The sequence below is a fragment of the Octopus sinensis genome, linkage group LG23 (assembly GCF_006345805.1).
Source record: "Octopus sinensis linkage group LG23, ASM634580v1, whole genome shotgun sequence".
Lineage (NCBI taxonomy): Eukaryota > Metazoa > Mollusca > Cephalopoda > Octopoda > Octopodidae > Octopus > Octopus sinensis.
The window spans coordinates 20,215,440-20,237,098 of NC_043019.1; the positions used below are offsets into that span (position 1 = coordinate 20,215,440).

The window sequence follows — 21,659 nt, forward strand, 5'->3', positions numbered from 1 at the left end:
ACATCGCGCTCTTGGGCTCTAACTGGGCAGATGTCCAAGATGCTCTCGAATGAGTGCATGCGGCAGCAGCAGCTGTTGGTCTTCGGATCAATGGTGGCAAAACCAAAGTGATGACGTCTCTGGTCGCAGCAGGTGACTGGCAGCCAATTGTTCTCGAGGGCATGGAGCTGGAGGATGTGGAGTCTTTCATCTACCTGGGTTCAATGGTGATTCCAACAGGCCAGGGCGCAGCCGCGGTCGAGCGTTGCATATGTGCTGCCAGATCTGCATTCATGCACCTCCAGTGGTGCCTATGGGACAGCTGAGAGATCTCCTCGGTGACCAAAGGGCGAATCTATCAGGCCATCGTTCGTACTAACATCCTCTATGGTTGTGAAACATAGCCTATGAGGGTAGTCGATCAGCGAAGGCTGGAGGTGTTCGACAATGACTGTCTCCGCCGCATTGATCGGGTTCCTACGGCCAGTCTTCGTCATCGCCTGAATCTCCGGCCCCTCCCTTCGGTGCTTAAGGTGGTTCGGTCATGCGGCCCGGTGTCCAGAGGGTGAGCTGATTCGCGATGTCCTCCTCCCACCTCCACTTCCCAAATGGCACAAACGCACGGGTCGGCAGCTGAAGACCTGGGCAACGACGATAAAGGAAGACCTCTCTGAACTCTCAGGTGGTCAGTCTGCGCAGATGGAACCGCAAATGGCTCGCTATCTCTAGTGACCTCGCACAGGACCGTCGAGCGTGGCCGCCATGGTTCGTGATGCCGTCAGGACCACAGAAGAAGCCAGCTCAACCTGCCCTGGGTGAACACCATCACAAGTACAAGTACAGTAGAACATCCATTTTCTCTGTTGGCATGGATTGGATAGAAAACAAATAGACATTCTGAAATAAGTTTCTATAAAACTAGTTTCTAAACATCGAAATGGCTATGGGGTCCACCAGAATAAAATATTAGTCAAAGGGAGCCATAGGTAAGAGGAAAAAAGCTTGAGAACCACCGATCTAATGTGTCTTTCGTAGGTTATGAAGGAAATCTGAGGCTGCTATTTCTAGCAAGTTCTGTGACCAAACAGAAGCTTTTTTTTTTAGTCCTTAAAGAAATCCATATTTTCAGGCAGAGGTTTAGAATACGTAGAGCAGCCGTTTTCGGCGTAACAAAACCCTAACCCTAAACAGCAGGTGTACGTATTCTTTACTTTTGCCAATTTTCAGATATAACAATAACTATTTCGGTTTATATTGTATTTCAGAATCGTTTCGAAGACCTGTATGTAAAATAGGAAGCAACCTATTTCACTTCCATTCTTTCTCGCTTCTATCAAGAAAATTCAACTGCTATTTCTAGAAGTTCTGTAAAGAATCTACTCCCTGGAGAGAAGACGGGAGAAGTATGCAGTAATATATATCTGGAAGATCCTGGAAGGAATTGTGCCAAATTTTGGCATTGAAAGCTACACCAATGCTAGAATGGGACGACACTGCATAGTGCCAAAGATCCCAGCACGCTTCAGGACCAGCTACTGCAACAGCCTGGGTTTCAAGGGCCCACAGCTTTTTAATATTCTCCCAAAGAGTCTGAGGAACTTGCACAAAGTAGATGTAGCGGTTTTTAAATCAAAGCTGGATCTATTCCTGTCAAGAGTCCCAGATGAACCTACCTCACAGCAAGAGGTGCAAATGAGGGTAGCTATATCAAACTCCATTCTTCACCAAGTGCCACATATTAGAGGAGGCTCTTAGTAATAACAGTGTAGTACAAAACGGCGGTGCATCAGCATGGCCGCAGCTCTGAGCTGAAACTTTAAAAAAATAAAAAACCGTTTTATCAAAGCCGTTCTAGTCGTGGTTATTACATCTTTTTTAATCCTTTCGGTCATTATACATTTAGCACTGTATCATATCTAGGCTATCTTTCGTTTCTAATGTGTCTTTCGTTCGGGAGTGATTTGGGGTTACTACTTTTCGCAAGTTCTATGACCAAACAGAAGCTGCCTCGTTGTTGTTGTTGTTTAGCCCCAAATTCACCTGGGTCCTTAAAAGAGGGCCATTCCGGCCAAAACAATTGTCATTTCGGTTTTACATTTAAATTCAGAATCGCTTCGATGACTTGTGCATAAATAAAACAGTTAACAACCTATATCGATTCCATTCCATTTCATACCAAGAAAATATGGTATAATTTAAGGAAGATTTGGCAATCTTTCGTCTCTAGTAGACCTTTCCGTCGATTTCCGTGAATTTTTTTTTTTTTTTTTTTACATATGGGCTTGCGGGAACTTTTGAAGTAATGAGAGCGAAAGACACTAAGAGAAAGCGATTGTATGACGAGGGAAGTTCTTTTGAAGTTACCGTGCATGGAAAGCATTGATGTACATGTGTGTGTGTGTGTGTTTGATGGGGTGTGGGAGACAGACAGTATGTTGTGTAAGTGAAGTGCTTCTGTTAGTGTGTGTGAAGAGACAGAGTAACGTGTGAAAGAAAGAGATAACTGAAATTTTTTACTCGGTGTATGTGTATATGTATGTATATTACTTCAAAAGTTCCCGCAAGCCCATAGGTAAAAAAAAAAAAGTTTTTTTTACGGAAATCGACGGAAAGGTCTACTAGAAACGAAAGATTGCCACAACGGCGCAACAGAAAGAAAAATTTGAAACGAGGAGAAATTTAACCAAAAATAAATAACGAAATAGATAAATAAACTTACTTCCTCTCGTCCCAGAATATGGGTATATGTATATATATGTGGTGTGAGGGCGTATATCTTGTATATATATGTGGTGTGAGGGCGTATATCTTGTATATATATGTGGTGTGAGGGCGTATATCTTGTATATATATGTATATCAGAGGATTAAGGTCCTCGGGTTTGCGAGACCCGATTCTTTGGCTGAAATCTTTCACAAACAAAATTGAATTTTGACGCTAATGATAGTTCGAGTTACTTTTTCTTGGCTGCAGTTTCGTAAATGGTAATTAGTAACGAAGTTTTAAAGATTTAATTAAGTAAGGAAATTTAAAATTATATTTAAAAAAGCTAATATGTCTGTGTTGTGGTAGTTTCTTTAGAGTTATGATAGATTTATTTAGAATTGAAATTTCATAATATTTATGTCGTTAAAAAAGCTCTGTGCATATATATATATATATATATATGTGTGTGTGTGTGTGTGTGTGTGTATATGTATGTATATGTGTGTGTGTGTGTGAGAGAGAGAGAAATTTAGAATATTATACTGGTATTTGTAAAATTTTTATAAATAAAGATAGGTTTTTCTCCTACTTTTTTTCCGTTTTTCAATATTTACGGGGGAAAAATTATTCTGGTAGCTTTATTTTTTTTTTTGAAAGATGTAAGCGACACACCTACAACCGCGAAATGTAATGTTCCTAACATCGCTTCAGAAGATGAATTAATTTATAATTAATAATATTCGAGTAAACATAATAAACACAAGAGTTATTAATACTTAATATAAAAAATCTGTTTACACGAAGAGATCCCTCGCGTTACGGAAATTCATATTACGGAAGTTCCGCACTTACGGTAATTGTGAAGTATAACAACTAATTTCGGGATACGAACCGAAACTTCACGCCTACGGTAACTCGAGTAAATTCTAACTATTTTGATAATAACCTAAATTACAATATAAATGTCAAAGTATTTCTTTTTTCTTGTAAGAAGTAATATATATTTCTTGTGGATTTCTTGACTGCCTCTGCTGCAGTTTGGATTTAACTTTACAAACGTATAGTGAAGCCGTTACGCTTGTTCAAGATGACAGGAAAGAGACCATCAAATGAAAGCCAAAGCAGTAGTGTAAAAAGGAGTCGGAAAGGGATTACATTGGACGTTAAGCTTGATATCTTACGTAGATTTGATGCAGGAGAAAAACTAAGTCACATAGCAAAATCGTTAAAGCTTGCAGCATCTACAGTAGGAACAATACGTGACAATAAAGACAAAATTAGGAAAATTGCTCAAGCAACCACTCCTTTAACTGCCCGGACGTTGTTTTTCCATAGATCTGATGTAATGCTGAAGATGGAACGGCTCCTGAGTGTGTGGATCAATGAACAGACCAAACACAATGTGCCAATAAGTGCTGTGGTCATTCAGGCGAAAGCAAAAACTTTGTATGAACATTTGCAGGAAAAGGAAGGTGCAGCTTCTGTTGTGAAGCCTTTCCTTGCTAGTAAAGGCTGGTTTGAAAGGTTCAAAAAACGTTTTAAATTGCACAAAATAAAAATGAGCAATGGAGCTGACAGTATTGGCACCAATATTGATATATGTGCTAATACAGAAGACACAATGGCAAATACCGAAGATGATGTATATGACGATATAGAGGCTGATACAGAGGTTAATATAGATGATAGTACAGAGACTAATATAAAAATTCATTTAGAAGACAGTACAGAAGATACAAAAATTCATATAGAAGCTAATGCAGAGGCTGATATGGTAGCTAATACTAGTTATGTTGAGAAACTAAAGAAAATGATTATTGAAGGAGGCTACACACCAGAACAAGTGTACAATGTTGATGAAACTGGACTTTTCTGGAAGCGGATGCCTACTGGGACTTTTATTTCCAATGAAGAAAAATCAGCACCAGGCTTTAAAGTTTCCAAAGATCGCCTGACACTTCTTGTGGGAGGAAATGCTGCTGGTAACATGAAATTAAAGCCCCTACTTGTGTATCACTCTGAAAATCCAAAAGCTTTCAAGGGTTATGCTAAGTCTAATCTACCTGTAATATGGCGTTCAAATAAGAAGGCTTGGATGACTACAAGCCTTTTCCAAGACTGGTTTACAAACTTTTTTTGCCCTGCTATAGAAATCTACAGTGCAAAGCGTAATATTTCCAACAAGGCATTGCTACTTTTAGACAATGCTCCAAGCCACCCTGTGAACTTAAATGATCTTTCTGATAATGTGAGGGTGGAATTTATTCCCAAGAACACAGCTTCTTTACTCCAGCCAATGGACCAAGGTGTGGTAGCTCTCTTCAAAGCATATTACCACAGAAGGATTTTTAAACAACTCATAAAAGCCATTGATGGTGAGGATAAAACTACAGTTAGAGACTATTGGGCAAAGTTTAACATTATGAATGCCGTGGATAATATAGCTGAGTCATGGAATGAAATAAAACTTTCAACGATGAACAGTGTTTGGAAAAACATGTGGCCAGACTGTGTCCGTGACTTCACGGATTTTCCACCGGTAGAAAGTCTACATCAAGTTCAGCAGGACATTGTGACACTTGCAAATAGTGCAGGGTTTGAAGAAGTCAAAGAAAATGATGTGATTGAGTTGTTGGAGTCCCATGGAGAAAGCTTGTCTAACGAGGAGCTGCTGCTGTTGGAACAAGACCGAGCTGCAGAAGAAGAAGAGGAAGATTTAGAAGCTGCCTCCACCCAGCTTCAGTTGAATGTTGATCATTTGGCTACAGGGTTGGCGCTTATACAGGAAGGTCTCCAGATCTTTGCTGATAACGACCCCAATCGTGAACGCAACATCAAAGTTATAAGAGGAGTTCATAATGAGCTCAGATCCTACATTGAACTGTACAAAGAAAAGTTACGCCATTATTCCCAATAACTTCCATTGCATCATCTTCTACCATGCAGCAGCAAAAATTTTTTCTGGTGAGTACATCTAACAGTTATGCCTATTTGTTGTCCTCCTCATTCTTTACTGTAGTCACACTCAATGTAGTCACACTCAATGAGATTAATCTTGTGAGTTGCATGGTTTGATGTTGTTTGTTCCTTCTCAAGCCATGCCTGGCTCATAAACGCCGGTTTCTCGGTTTCTTGGCGTATAGGTTCCCCACCTGGACAGGACGCCGGTCCGTCACAGGTGAGCTGCAAGATGCAGGAGGAAAGAGTGAGAGAAAGAGTTGTGGCGAAAGAGTCAGCAGAAGTTTCGCCATTACCTTCTGCTGGAGCCGCGTGGAGCTTAGGTGTTTCGCTCATAAACACACACATCGTCCGGTCTGAGATTCGAACCCGTGGTCCCTCGACTGCGAGTCCGCTGCTCTAACCACTAGGCCATGTGCCTCCACACAGTTGCATGGTGACCTCATTAGTACTGGTGCCTTGAATAAAACAGCATCCAGTATATAATGTATAATGGCAGCGAGCTGGCAGAATCGTTAGCATGCCAGACAAACTGCTTAGCGGTATTTCGTCTGCCGTTATGTTCTGAGTTCAAATTCCGCCAAGGTCGACTTTGCCTTTCATCCTTTCAGGGTCGATAAATTAAGTACCAGTTACGCACTGGGGTCGATGTAATCGACTTAATCCGTTTGTCTGTCCTTGTTTGTCCCCTCTGTGTTTAGCCCCTTGTGGGTAGTTAAGAAATAGGCATTAGGAAGAGTACCCAGTCAGAAACCATACCAAAGCAGACATTGAAATTCAATGCAGTCCTCCACTTTGCTAGATCCTGTCAATGTTTCCAACCCATGTCAACATAGAAAACTGACTTTAAAAGATGATGATATGTATGTCTTCGTGTGTGTGTGTGTGTGTATGTGTGTACATATAATTTAAAGTTAGCACAAGGTATGAGAATGCGGAAACAGCATTGACCTGTTTAGAAATAGGAGCTAAATTCCTAATTCATTTGCCGGAAAGCACCAAATAACAGAAAAACAACGGTAGGCGAAGTATCTATTCTTTGCCAGTCTTCACACATTAGAGCAATGTGAAATGAAGTGTTTTGCTCATGAAGACAACATGCTGCCTCATCCACAAATTGAGTCCCACAATCTAGTAATCATGAGTGCAACCCCCTAACAACTTGGCTATGTACCTTCACATCATTTATGATACACATACCCAATTGTTTTTCGGCCGCGAGAGTAACTCAGGACTTATGAAAGGAAAGCTTTCTATTACTCAGAACAGCGCCGCCCCAACTGGCCTCGTGCTGGTGGCACATAAAAGGCACCATCCGATCGTGGCCATTTGCCAGCCTCGTCTGGCACCTGTGCCGGTGGCACATAAAAAGCACCCACTACACTCATGGAGTGGTTGGCGTTAGGAAGGGCATCCAGCCGTTGAAACATTGCCAGATCAGACTGGGCCTGGTGCAGCCTTCTGGCTTCCCAGACCACAGTTGAACCGTCCAACCCATGCTAGCATGGAAAGCGGACGCTAAATGATGATGATGATGATGATATGAAACAAGGGCTAACTAAAAGTCTGGAAACAAGCATGGACATTTAGGACAACTTCTGAAAATGCTTTGGACAGGCCTTGTGATTCTAATGTCTTCACAAAATATGGAATTATGACTGCTATTACCCAAAATCTTCAATTTCTGTCATGTTTTTTCTTTCATCATCATCATCATCATCGTTTAACGTCCGTTTTCTGTGCTAGCATGGGTTGGACGGTTCGACCGGGGTCTGGGAAGCCAGGAGGCTGCACCAGGCTCCAGTCTGATCCAGCAGTGTTTCTACAGCTGGATGCCCTTCCTAACGCCAACCACTCCGTGAGTGTAGTGGGTGCTTTTTACGTGCCACCAGCACAGGTGCCAGGGAAGGCTGGCAACGCGGCCACGATCAGATGGTGCTTTTTAAGTGCCACCGGCACAGGTATCACAAGGATATATATATAAAGAAAACAGAAAATGGAGAAGTACTGATGAACAACAATCGACTCACGTCAATTATCATTCATTAATTCAAAGCAAATTCATATAATTTCATATAAATTCTGTATTCATATAAATTGGTTGAATCATTGTAAAAGCTTTCAATGTTTATCATCTCTTAGCAAACTTACTTATTTGTAATCTTTGATGTGAATTGAAATTCTTTATGCTTTCTTATGTTCAATATTTTCACCAGATACACAAATACATCTACAGAGAACATGATGACCTTTACAAGAGGTGATGTCAGTGGAATGAATACCGGAAAAAATACAAACCATTCCAAAGCGACGATGCAGGAGAAATTGTTCCTTGTAGATACAAACGGAAAAATTCCACAGAAAATTTCTAGCAGAGACTAATCTGAGAATCTCATTCACTGAATTTTGCTGCTACATCCTTTTAAAGGTTGTGTACCCCAGTCTGCTTATGAGACTGTATGTGCAAACTACACAAGAATCTAAGCTTTCTGGCAAAAAAGTTTTGTGAACTGAAACTGATTGGGACTGCTGATCTAGAGAGATTTGCCAAACCTGTCTGTTGTGGTACTGCCAGCAGGCGTTGTATGTATAGAGTGTGTGAAAAGTACAAAGAGAAAACAGTTCTCTTCTAGAGTACATATGACAGTGCTGAAAAAGTGTTCTGTACCCATTAAGGAACAGGTGAGAAGGTAAACAGATACTTTCGGGTAGGGTCAAAAAAGAGAAAGGCTAACAGGGGCAATTTGTTGAATAGTTTTACATGTGTCTAAGTAAGTTCTAAAAGCTTTTCTTCGGTATGAAGCAGTATTATACCTATTTCTTTATTGCCCACAAGGGGCTAAACATAGAGGGGACAAACAAACGGATTAAGTCGATTATATCAACCCCAGTGCGTAACTGGTACTTATTTAATCGACCCTGGAAAGATGAAAGCCAAAGTCGACCTCGGTGGAATTTGAACACAGAACCTAGCTGCAGACGAAATACCAGTAAGCATTTTGCCCGGCATGCTAACGATTCTGCCAGCTCGCCGCCTTATACCAACTACCAAGAGCTAGGGTCTGAGAGAGCAGGGTCCTTGAGGAATATTTAGTCTACCTAGATTTTTCTGGGAGTTTTATTTACAAGTGCAATCATGATATCTAAGCAGTGCACTTTGGATAATCTCACAAAGAGGATACACCACATTGATGGGTTTGTTTATGCAGATGGTAACCAAGAACAGACCTGCTTCTGCACAGTATCCTTACCAAAACACAAAACCTTCTGCAGCTGTATTGATTCATCTGAATGTTGTGTTGGATTCTGCAGAAAATGTACCCTAAGGTTTCTGTGTTGGTCCTTATTCCCACCACTTACAGAAGGGCATTTTTCCTTCTGTTCAGCTGTGGTTTGGAGATATGAGGTGTCAAAGCAGGGATTTGGAATTTTTGAGGTGTGCCATAGCACATGACATTAGTGTAGCTGTGAATGGAACTGAGCAATTGTAGTTTTTCAAATTCAGGAAAGATGGTTTTGCAACTTACTGAACAATCTGCACAAACGATGTGTTTATAGCAATCAAATGGTTATGCTGTACATAAGTTCTCTCCCTTGATGAAATTAACATTACCTGCATACAGGTAAATAGTGTATTATACATCAGATGACAAAGTAACATGAAATGAAGTATTTTGCTCAAGAGCACAATGTGCTGCCTGGTCCAAGAATTGAACCCACAATCTTGTAATCATGAGTGCAACACACTTACCACTTGTGAAAGGTAGGAGAGTCCAGTTTGCTGGACAATGTTGTAGAGCTGAAAACAAGGCAATTTCTACTCTTCTCCTCTGGAAGCCATCTACTTGCAATACCAGAGGGTGCACACTCTCCTACCCTGATGTAATCTCCAGGGATACAGGCATCCAGCAACAGGACCTCCGTAAAGCTATGATGGACCGTGAAGTCTGGCGTAGCATGGTAAATTCCATTGTCTCAACCACGGTCGAAAAATGATGATGATGATGACCACTTGGCCCCACACCCTTGCTGAATAACCAACACTCATACTAAGTTGTTCTTTATTCATGATGAAATTCTTGAGTGGGTACCAGTAAACTTACCTTGGAACCATGAGAATATATCAGAAGGAAATTAATGCTTCAGGTGAGATAATATCTCACGATGTCAGTTGTGGGTAGCTGTCCCAGAAAGTATTTCCTTTCTGAGTGTTGGATTGGAATAACTAATATTTCAGCTATGCTGTAAAGCTACCACCATGATGGTGCCAGCTACTGTGTCACGGGCCAGTCACAAATCTTTTGAGAAGATCCTGAAGTGTCATACCAGCAGTGTGTACTTCATATGATGAAGATTTATATGCAGAAGTAATCCTTGACAGGGATGAACCCCCATGTTCAAGTTAAATTCTTGTTACCATGTTGGACTAAACAAATTGTTTGGGCCAATTTGTGAAGAGGATGTATCATGGTATCTATTTCCTCATCATAAGTTTCAGATCATCTCACTATCATCATGAGACATGGAAGTGTGGCCAGGCTTTCTAAATAATGGTTTCCAATTTTGATAAATGGTCAGCAATCTTAGGGGAGAGATAAGTCAATTACATCAGTGCCGGTGGCACATAAAACGCACCAATCCGATCGTGGCCATTGCCAGCCTCGCCTGGCACCTGTGCAGGTGGCACGTAAAAAGCACCCACTACACTCACGGAGTGGTTGGCGTTAGGAAGGGCATCCAGCTGTAGAAACTCTGCCAGATCAGTCTGGAGCCTGGTGCAGCCTCCTGGCTTCCCAGATCCCCAGTCGAACCGTCCAACCCATGCTAGCATGGAGAACGGACCTTAAACGATGATGATCAGTCTCAGTATGTGACTGGTACTTTATTTTATCAACCCCAAAAGATGAAAAGTGTAATTGGCCTTGGCGGGATTTGAACTCAGAATGTAAAGAACCAGAAAGGCTTTCTAAATAATAGATTACAAGAAACAACACTTTACATTCACAATTTTAGAGCTTGATATTATCTACTGATTACTAATTTCCAATGAAATTCGTTTCCACTGAGGGAGTTTTCTTCACAATAACTGATACAGTACACTTTATTTTTTAATGATCCTATAGACAGGTCTATCCCATTAATGGTGTGTGAGGAATTTATTCCTTGGTATTTTATTTATTGTTATAAATAACTTCATGAACTGTTTTGTTTTGTTTTGTTTTGCGGCGGGGGGGGGGATCTCTTTTATCTTTTACTTGTTTCTTATTTCTTTATTGCCCACAAGGGACTAAACACAGAGGGGACAAACAAGGACAGAAAAACGGATTAAGTCGATTACATCGACTCCAGTGCGTAACTGGTACTTAATTTATCGACCCTGAAAGGATGAAAGGCAAAGTTGACCTCGGCGGAATTTGAACTCAGAACGTAACAGTAGACGAAATACCGCAAAGCATTTCGCCCGGCGTGCTAACGTTTCTGCCAGCTCACCACCTTGTCTTTTACTTTTACTTGTTCCTGCCATTGAACTGTGGCAATGCTGGGGCACAGCCTTGAAGAGATTAGTCAAACAAATCAATCCCAGTACTTATTTTCTTTTTAAGTCTGGTACTTTGTCTATTTTGCTGTGAAACCAAATTATGGGAATGTAAACAAACTGACACACTAGTTGTTAAGCAGTGGGGCGGTGGGGGGGGGCAAATACAAGCACAAAGACACACATACTCACATTCTTAAGATTATAAACCTGGAAAATTACAGCAGGACAAACTATTACACTTGGAAAAGTTCAGAATAACTTATTACATCTGGTAAAGTACAGAACAAGAAAATTTTTACTTAAAATATTGCAGCTAAGGATAAAATTTGAATATTAAAAATTATTTGATTTTAATTTACAAAGTAACATTATAATTAAAAGAGGTACCATCATTTTGTTAAGATATTGACACACTAGAATACTTAAAAATGAGAGCCAGAAGTACCAATATAGCTAAAGTTTTATGCAAAGTAGAATAGTATATATTGTAGGCAAATTCATTCTGTGAAAAATAGGCATTGGGTCAAAACCAAAAATTTGAAGACTTGGCAATAACTCAAGCAAATTTTACTGTGAGTTTGTTGTCATAGGTAGATTTTACTGTAATATATAACTAATTTTTGTATTGTACTAACTAATTATGTACTACTACTATTTTTTATGACCTATTTTCAAATTTCTAATTATTAATTAATAATTTAAAAAAACATGAATTTTTTTAAAGTGCAAAAAATACTTGAAGCTATTTTTTCATTTTTAATAGAAGTAACAAGTAATAACAAATAGAAGTAACAACTAGTAATAAAATTTTTAGTTTTAATAAAAGTTAATCTTTATATATAAAAGTGAAGTTGTGTGTCTGTCTCCTATGATTTAGATTCCTAACTACTCCCACATTTTGCGGTGCAGTTTAACCAAAACCAGGTATCTTATAGTCGTGATTCATATCAAGCCCTTCTGGGTATTAGCGCGCGTCTACGATGAGTCTACGATTTAAAAAAAATTTACCATCATTTTTTTCGCTATTATATAAGGGAAGTAACTCTCTAAAATGTCTACGATGAGTCAACGATTTAAAAAAAAATTTACCATAATTTTTTTTCCATTTTTAATGCATTTTTTGCTATTGTTTGGCTATTTCCCTCTAAAAATGCTTATATAGTTATTTCCCTTACAAACCCGAGCAACGCCGGGCGATACTGCTAGTATTTTCTAAATCTAAATATCTTATTTGAAGTTTTATCCTTAGCTGCAATATTTTAAGTAAAAATTTTCTTGTTCTCTACTTTACCAGATGTAATAAGTTGTCTTGAACTTTTCCAAGTGTAATAACTTGTCCTGTGCTTTTCCAGGTTTATAATCTTAAGAATATTATTTCTTTTGCTTGCATTTTTCCATGTAATGTGTATGTGCGTGCGTGTGTGTGTAAAGGTTCCAAAGGGCAATTTAATATAATAATGAAATTATTGTATACAGTGCTCAGGTGCACCACAACTTGTCAGAACGTGCATATAAAGTACATGCAGTAATGTAGAAATGTCTGGAAAGCGAACAATGTATGAGTCAGATACATGCTTGTGTGTGTATGGAGGGGAGAAAATCAAGTGTAGTGTTGGCGAATCTCAGGAAGCATGGAAGTTTTGAAGGATGCAGTGCTCCGACAACTAACAACTGATGCCGGCAGTTTGTTCCATGCTTCAGCAACTCTTAGCGTGAAAAAATGTTTCCGAAAGTCATCTAACAAAGATTCTTCATATTTTGCTGATAGGTTACTGGTGTCAGATTTTTGTGAATATGAAAATATTACATATAAATGGTAAGTTAAGAGAGTTTATGGAAAGGTATTCCATAGAAACTCAGCAAATGTGCTAAAAATGGAAAAGAGAAGATGTTAAAATTCGAAAGAATTTTAATACATGCATATGATCGTTTCAAACAGCAATATTAACAGGTAAATATATGGTAGAATAATTAAAATTAATTTGATTAAATTAAATTAATTACATATCACTATCTTCCTCAGTGCAAGAAATATACAACAAAAAATTATTATTATTACAGAAGACTTGACGAAGGAAATAGCAGATAACAAATTCAGATATACATATTTTATCCGTATGAAAAATTGAGAGCATACTAAAGAATGTGAATCTAGTTGGGTATAAACTAAATATGATACAGCTAATAAAGCTAGAAAAAAGTAGTAAAATCATTTTTTTTTCAATTATAATTATTGATATTTAGTAGGCTGACTCTGTATAAATAAAAATACGAGTTAAGAATCTAGCTTGGCATAAAGTGAGATGGGAGTATATAGTAATATACTATATACTCGTAAAGTGAGAGTGAAGTATTTTTCTTGTGACCATGTTGGACTAAACAAATTGTTTGGGCCAATTTGTGAAGAGGATGTATCATGGTATCTGTTTCCTCATCATAAGTTTCAGATCATCTCACTATCATCACGAGACATGGAAGTGTGGCCAGGCTTTCTAAATAATGGTTTCCAATTTTGATAAATGGTCAGCAATCTTAGGGGAGAGATAAGTCAATTACATCAGTGCCGGTGGCACATAAAACGCACCAATCCGATCGTGGCCGTTGCCAGCCTCGCCTGGCACCTGTGCAGGTGGCACGTAAAAAGCACTCACAGAGTGGTTGGCATTAGGAAGGGCATCCAGCTGTAGAAACTCTGCCAGATCAGACTGGGGCCTGGTGCAGCCTCTTGGCTTCCCAGATCCCCGGTCGAACCGTCCAACATATGCTAGTAAGGAGTGTTTAATATAAGGTTATTGTGAATATAAGAAAATTTTTTAAATTTATTTATGGAGTAGTAGGTGCACATAAGTATACTGAAATATACAAAAATAATTCATATATAAAAAAATCTTATAATGGAAAAGAATTTTATAGTGTATACTGATTCATTTGTGAAGAATATATCAGTAAAATAGTATACATGGATTTATGTATTCTAGTTGTTTTATTTGAGAAAGAACACTACAAGAAAAATAAATATACTTATACCGGTGCAAAGAGAGAGTAAAAAGGCCAAACGGATATAAATATTATAATTACCCACACATATAAAAAGCTGTTATTATATACAAATATATATACACACATATATATTATTTATATGAATGTCTATATAGTGGTGTGTATGTATATATATATATAAAATATATAAACATAGTAAAAAGGCGATAAAATAAATTATTATTGCCGGTGATATTATAAAATATAATTTAGAGATAAAAACACTATTATGCAACTCAAACTGTGATAGACATAAACCAATACATAAATAACAAATAATATATATTGTTATAAAACATAACTTATAACTAGATCTCAAAAAGTATAAAATGAATTGATTTAATACTAAATTGAATTTTTCCCTGTAAGTTTGGAGTTATACTCCCTGATGTTATTATTATATATATGTATATGTGTGTTTGTGTGTGGGACATACGTATATGTGCACACATTTATATTAAAAATACAAATTCGTGATAACATATGGTTAATAAGCACACAATAGTAATAATAATAAAATAAATAAAATAGATCAACATGCAATGACAAATAAAATCGATATCTATAAATGCATACATTGTTGTAGGCAAGTTAGACACCAAGAAGTATTATATGTACTCAACACCCCCCACTTACCTATTCCAATTATATTGATTAACCCTTTCGTTAACCTGGCTGAAACCAGCTGTGGCTCCGTAGTACAAATGTCTTGTTTTCATAAGTTTTGAATTAAAGTCTTCCACCAAACCTTAGTCACAATTTATGTTCCTAACACCAGCTTAATGATAACTACGCTATTTTACTAATTTCTTTGTTATATTTTAAAGTAATTGAAAGAAACACAGAGAATCTCAAAATAAATACGGTAATGAAAGGGTTAACCCTTTAGCATTCAGATTATTCTGTCAAAGGTAACACTTTTTCATTCAAATTGTTTTTAATTAGTCCTGTATTATTTTGCAGCTTTGAAATTTTGATGATGTGACTGTATATTTTATAATGGCATTGTAGGGTTGGCGTGAGAGACCAGATCTGGCCAGTCTGAACATAAAACAGGAAGCATATTTGGGCCGGATATGGCTGGTTTAAATGCTGAAGGGTTAATATTACTTGCCAATCTACCTGATATTTAATTATGTCTTACAGCTGATATATGCAAACACATATAATACTTCTTGGTATCTAACTTGCCTACAACAATGTATGCATTTATAGATATCGATTTTATTTATCATTGCGTGTTGATCTATTATATTTATTTATTTATTTTATTATTATTACTATTGTGTGCTTATTAACTATATGTTATCACAAATTTGTATTTTTGATATAAACATGTGCATATATACATATGTCCCATACACAAACACACATCTACATTTATATATGTATGTATATATATATATATATATATTATATATTATATATATATATATATATATGTATGTATATATATATACATATGTATATATATATATGTGTGTGTGTGTGTATATATATATATATATATATATATATATATATATATATATATATATGTATATACAAAATAAGAAAATGGAGAAACACATCTTAATCAATAATAAACTACCAGATAATACCCAATCACATAATTTATTAAACCACTACATATGAACATTAAGGTCAAACATAATAGTATAGAACAAAACAATGTACATCAGTGAGTAATATGATACAATAAGTACAGAATGTATATATATATATATGTATATATTATATTAAATTAGAGATAAAACCACTATTAGGCAAATCAAACAATGAAAAACTTAAGCCAATACATAAAATTAATTAATTTATATTATTTTAAATATATATCAAAAGTATTAAAATTTAATAAAAGATAATGAGTAAAACACTACGATCGTTTCATGGCTGTCCAATTCGTAATAATTTGAGTTATGGTTACAGTCAATCTTCAGGTAATTGTAGTGTTTTACTCATTATCTTTTATTAAATTTTAATACTTTTGATATATATTTAAAATAATATAAATTAATTAATTTTATGTATTGGCTTAAGTTTTTCATTGTTTGATTTGCCTAATAGTGGTTTTATCTCTAATTTAATATAATATAATATTTTACTATAAAATTGGATTCAATCCTAAATCTGATTTTTCCCTGTAAGTTTGGATTTATTCCCTAATATTTTATTATATATATATATATATGTGTGTGTGTATGTGTATATATATATATATGAATGTCTATATATGTATATATATATATACATACGCTTTTCAAGAGTTAAGTAAACTTTTTTGTTTAAGAAATTTTATTGTATTCTATATAACTATTGATTGTTAAATTTGAATTTATAATTATTTTAGTTGTTAATGATAATTTAGATATGTACGTTTATTTAATTATTATTAGTATATAATTATTATAACTGAACGTAAATTTTAAGATATTAGTTAGTCACTGTGGTATATAGATCATAGTGGAGGCACAATGGCCAAGTGGTTAGGGCAGCGGACTTGCGGTCGAAGGATCGCGGCTTCGATTCCCAGACCGGGCATTGTGAGTGTTTATTGAGCGAAACACCTAAAGCTCCACGAGGCTCCGGCAGGGGATGGTAGTGAACCCTGCTGTACTCTTTCACCACAACTTTCTCTCACTCTTTCTTCCTGTTTCTGTTGTACCTGTATTTCAAAGGGCCGCCCTTGTCACTCTCTGTGTCACACTGAATCTCCTCGAGAACTACATTAAGGGTACACGTGTCTGTGGAGTGCTCAGCCACTTGCACCTTAATTCCACGAGCAAGTTGTTCCGTTGATCGTATCAGCTGGGACCCTCATCGTCGTAACCAACGGAGTGCTCCTATCTATAGATCATAAAAATGTTTTTGATAATGATGATAATACTAATAATAAGATATCTTTAAAGATAGGTTATATGTTTTTAATTTGATTTTGAATCTATCGAATCTGACCTTGCTCAAGCATCCTTCCTCGCTTATCCTGTTGTGGGTGCAAAATTATCACTTCTTGTTGAAATGTGAAGCTAACGGTTGATGAAATACTCCTAATTTAAATATTTATGAATAGAATTAACCTAGGTGCAGGAGTGGCTGTGTGGTAAGTAGCTTGCTTACCAACCACATAGTTCCGGGTTCAGTCCCACTGCGTGGCACCTTGGGTAAGTGTCTTCTACTATAGCCTCGGGCCGACCAAAGCCTTGTGAGTGGATTTGGTAGACAGAAACTGAAAGAAGCCTGTCGTATATATGTATATATATATATATATATATATATATATGTGTGTGTGTATGTTTGTGTGTCTGTGTCTGTCCCCCTAGCATTGCTTGACAGCCGATGCTGGTGTGTTTATGTCCCCATCACTTAGCGGTTCGGCAAAAGAGACCGATAGAATAAGTACTGGGCTTACAAAGAATAAGTCCCGGGGTCGAGTTGCTCGACTAAAGGCGGTGCTCCAGCATGGCCGCAGTCAAATGACTGAAACTAGTAAAAGAGAAAAGAGAAAGAGAGTAAAATCATAAATCCAGCTATCTGAGTCAATGAGTAACAAGCTGATGGATGGAAGCACTCCGTCGGTTACGACGACGAGGGTTCCGGTTGATCCGATCAACGGAACAACCTGCTCGTGAAATTAACGTGCAAGTGGCTGAGCACTCCACAGACACGTGTACCCTTAACGTAGTTCTTGGGGGATATTCAGCGTGACACAGGGAGTGACAAGGCTGGCCCCTTTGAAATACAGGTACAACAGAAACAGGAAGTAAGAGTGAGAGAGAGTTGTGGTGAAAGAGTACAGCAGGCCCAGTGGTTAGAGCAGCGGACTCGCTGTCGTAGGATCGCGGTTTCGATTCCCAGACCGGGCGTTGTGAGTGTTTATTGAGCGAAGACACCTAAAAGCTCCACGAGTCTCCGGCAGGGATGGTGGTAACAAGCTGATAATGCCACGCTGTCTGTTGATTGGCTGAAATTACCCGAAATTTCCCAACTTTAATTCCAAATAACATCAGATTCTTTAATTTGCGAGATAAAAGTAATTGGTTGATCGTAATTAAAATTCAGAGTTGCATCGATACATCAAAATTGAAATCAATCTGAGCAAAATTAAGGGGGGGGGGCTCATTTTGCGAAGGAGAAAGACTAGATCCAAGCATAATACACACACACTCTCTCTCTCTTCTCTTTCTCTTTCACTCTCTCTTTCTTTCTCTTTCACTCTCTCTTTCTTTCTCTCTCTCTCTCTTTCTCTCTTCTTCCATGTGAACAAGCAAACCCCCTACACACACACTCTCTCTCTCTCTCTCTCTTTCTCTTTCACTCTCTTTCTTTCTCTCTCTCTCTCTCTCGCTTCTCTTTCCTCTCTTCTCTCTCTTCTTTTCACCTCTCTTTCTCTTTCTTCTCTCTTCTCCATGTGAAAAAGCGAAAACCCCTACACACACACACTCTCTCTCTCTCTTTCTTTCTCTCTCTTTCTTTCTTTCTCTCTTTCTTTCTTTCTCTCTTCTTCCATGTGAACAAGCAAACCCCCTACACACACTCTATCTCTCTCTCTCTTTCACTCTCTCTTTCTTTCTCTCTTTCTTTCTCTTTCTTTCTTTCTCTCTTCTTCCATGTGAACAAGCGAACCCCCTACACACACTCTATCTCTCTCTCTCTCTCTTTCACTCTCTCTTTCTTTCTCTCTCTTTCTCTTTCACTCTCTCTCTTTCTCTCTTTCTTTCTCTCTTCTTCCATGTGAACAAGCGAACCCCCTACACACACACACTCTCTCTCTCTCTTTTTTCTCTCTCTTTCTTTCTTTCTCTCTTTCTTTCTCTCTCTCTTCTTCCATGTGAACAAGTGAACCCCCTACACACACTCTCTCTCTCTCTTTCTCTTTCACTCACTCTCTCTCTTTCTTTCTCTCTCTTTCTTTCTCTCTTCTTCCATGTGAACAAGCGAACCCCCTACACACACTCTATCTCTCTCTCTCTCTCTCTTTCACTCTCTCTTTCTTTCTCTCTCTTTCTCTTTCACTCACTCTCTCTCTTTCTCTCTTTCTTTCTCTCTTCTTCCATGTGAACAAGCGAAACCCCCCTACACACACACACACACACACACACACACACACTCTACATTCATGAACCTATTACACACTCTCATAAACACATACACATATATATATATAGATGCACATATATATATATATATATATATATACACATAAGCATATATTTCAGAAAAAAACAACCTATATCAAAACTTGACTGTTTGTATAATTGAATTAATCACTCTTATCTTACCTAGCAACTACAATGGTAACAACTAAAAAAAAATGAGAGCAGAAAGGGAGGGGGAGGAGGGGTGAATGAAGGGTGTGTGAAAATGTAGAAAGAAACAGAAATTGAGAAAAGATGGTAATGATGATGATGATGGTGAAGACAATGATGATGATGACAATGATAACAACGATGCTGCTGATGATGATGATGATGATGACAATGACAATAAAGGTGGTGGTGGTGGTGGTGGTGGTGGTGAAGAAGAAAAGAAGAAGAAGCTCCCACCCTCAATTTGCCCCTCCTCTCAACCTGCACTTGAACTGCCGGAAACATCTCAATTAAGTCGATAAACATTGAGCTCTGGGTGGGGGTGGGGGTGGAATAAGGGTAGCGTATTGCCGTGTCTAACGCACGGTGATAGTGCTACATGTGTGTGTGTGTGTGTGTGTGTTAGTGTGACAGTGTGTAGCTGTAGTGTATGGTGGTGGTGGTGGTGGTGGTGGTGGTGGTGGTAATAGCATTGGATATAATGGTGGTGGTTGTAGGGGGAGGTGGTGATAGCGTGACAGCATGTATGATGTAGGTGTGGTGGCATTGATTTTGGTTGTGGTACTGGTTCGGGTGGTGGAGTTGATGATGGTGATGTCAGCAATGGTGATAGTGGTGGTGATGGTAGTGATGATGATGATAATGATGATGGTGACGACGATGATGATGATGATGATGGTGACGATGATGATGATGATGATGATGATGATGATGAGGATAATGATGATGGTGACGATGATGATGATGGTGACGATGATGATGATGATGATGATGGTGACGATGATGATGATGGTGATGATGGTGACGATGATGATGATGATGATGGCGGAGGTTATAGTGACAAAGAAATCAATGAAGTTTTCTTTGAAATATAGGGAATGAGATTTGTAAAAGGATTATGTGAGGATGTGGTGGGTTTGATGCACAATAGTATATAGAGTTGTGGTGGTGGTGGTAGTGTCAACGGTGGTGATGGTGTATAGCATGTACAGCGTTGATGTTGGTGGTAGTACAAATTGTTTGGTGTTGAAGGTAGCACAGAGTGTATGGTGTTGGTGGTAGTACAAAGTGTATGGTGTTGGTGGTAGTACATAGTATATGGTGTTGGTGGTAATACATAGTGTATGGTGTTGGTGGTAGTACATAGTGTATGGTGTTGGTGGTAGTACATAGTGTATGGTGTTGGTGGTAATACATAGTGTATGGTGTTGGTGGTAGTACAAAGTGTATGGTGTTGGTGGTAATACATAGTATATGGTGTTGGTGGTAGTACAAAGTGTATGGTGTTGGTGGTAGTACAAAGTGTATGGTGTTGGTGGTAGTACATAGTATATGGTGTTGGTGGTAATACATAGTGTATGGTGTTGGTGGTAGTACAAAGTGCATGGTGTTGGTGGTAGTACATAGTATATGGTGTTGGTGGTAATACATAGTGTATGGTGTTGGTGGTAGTACATAGTATATGGTGTTGGTGGTAGTACAAAGTGTCTGGTGTTGGTGGTAGTACATAGTGTATGGTGTTGGTGGTAGTACAAAGTGTATGGTGTTGGTGGTTATACATAGTGTATGGTGTTGGTGGTAGTACAAAGTGCATGGTGTTGGTGGTAGTACATAGTATATGGTGTTGGTGGTAATACATAGTGCATGGTGTTGGTGGTAGTACATAGTATATGGTGTTGGTGGTAATACATAGTGTATGGTGTTGGTGGTAGTACAAAGTGTATGGTGTTGGTGGTAGTACATAGTATATGGTGTTGGTGGTAATACATAGTGTATGGTGTTGGTGGTAGTACAAAGTGTATGGTGTTGGTGGTAGCACATAGTGTATAGTGTTGGTGGTAATACATAGTGTATGGTGTTCGTGGTAGTACAAAATGTATGGTGTTGGTGGTAGTATATGGTGTTGGTGGTAATACATGGTGTTGGTGGTAGTACAAAGTGTATGGTGTTGGTGGTAGCACATAGTGTATGGTGTTGGTTGTAATACATAGTGTATGGTGTTGGTGGTAATACATGGTGTTTGTGGTAGTACAAAGTGTCTGGTGTTGGTAGTATATGGTGTTGGTGGTAATACATAGTGTATGGTGTTGGTGGTAGTACAAAGTGTATGGTGTTGGTGGTAGTACATAGTA

At 38.1% G+C, this 21,659-nt stretch overlaps 2 protein-coding genes across 6 annotated transcripts in view; one reads left to right on the forward strand and one right to left on the reverse strand.

Annotated features, from left to right (window-relative positions):
- The window catches only part of LOC115223572 (mitotic spindle assembly checkpoint protein MAD1), a 29,238-nt gene extending 26,320 nt beyond the window's left edge, over nt 1-2,918 (reverse strand). For 2 of the 5 annotated variants that reach the window (XM_036512558.1, XM_036512556.1), the window contains exons 1-2: nt 2,824-2,910; nt 2,699-2,771 (exon numbers count right to left, since the gene is read on the reverse strand). The gene's annotated coding sequence lies outside the window, so the exon portion shown is untranslated. Of the gene's footprint in view, nt 1-2,698; nt 2,772-2,823 lie in introns of all 5 variants that reach the window. The other 3 variants (XM_036512557.1, XM_036512559.1, XM_036512561.1) reach the window with 3 other exon arrangements.
- Nucleotides 2,919-3,354: 436 nt separating this feature from the next.
- LOC115223498 (tigger transposable element-derived protein 1-like) lies at nt 3,355-8,571 on the forward strand. Its single transcript, XM_029794111.2, has 2 exons — nt 3,355-5,649; nt 7,860-8,571. The coding sequence occupies exon 1, from the start codon at nt 3,773-3,775 to the stop codon at nt 5,600-5,602; it is 1,830 nt and encodes a 609-aa protein (XP_029649971.1). The 5' UTR covers nt 3,355-3,772; the 3' UTR covers nt 5,603-5,649; nt 7,860-8,571.
- Nucleotides 8,572-21,659: the final 13,088 nt, after the last annotated feature.

Excerpts from the sequence above, each read along its gene's own strand:
- LOC115223498 (XM_029794111.2), top strand. The coding sequence starts at position 3,773 with ATGACAGGAAAGAGACCATCAAATGAAAGCCAAAGCAGTAGTGTAAAA.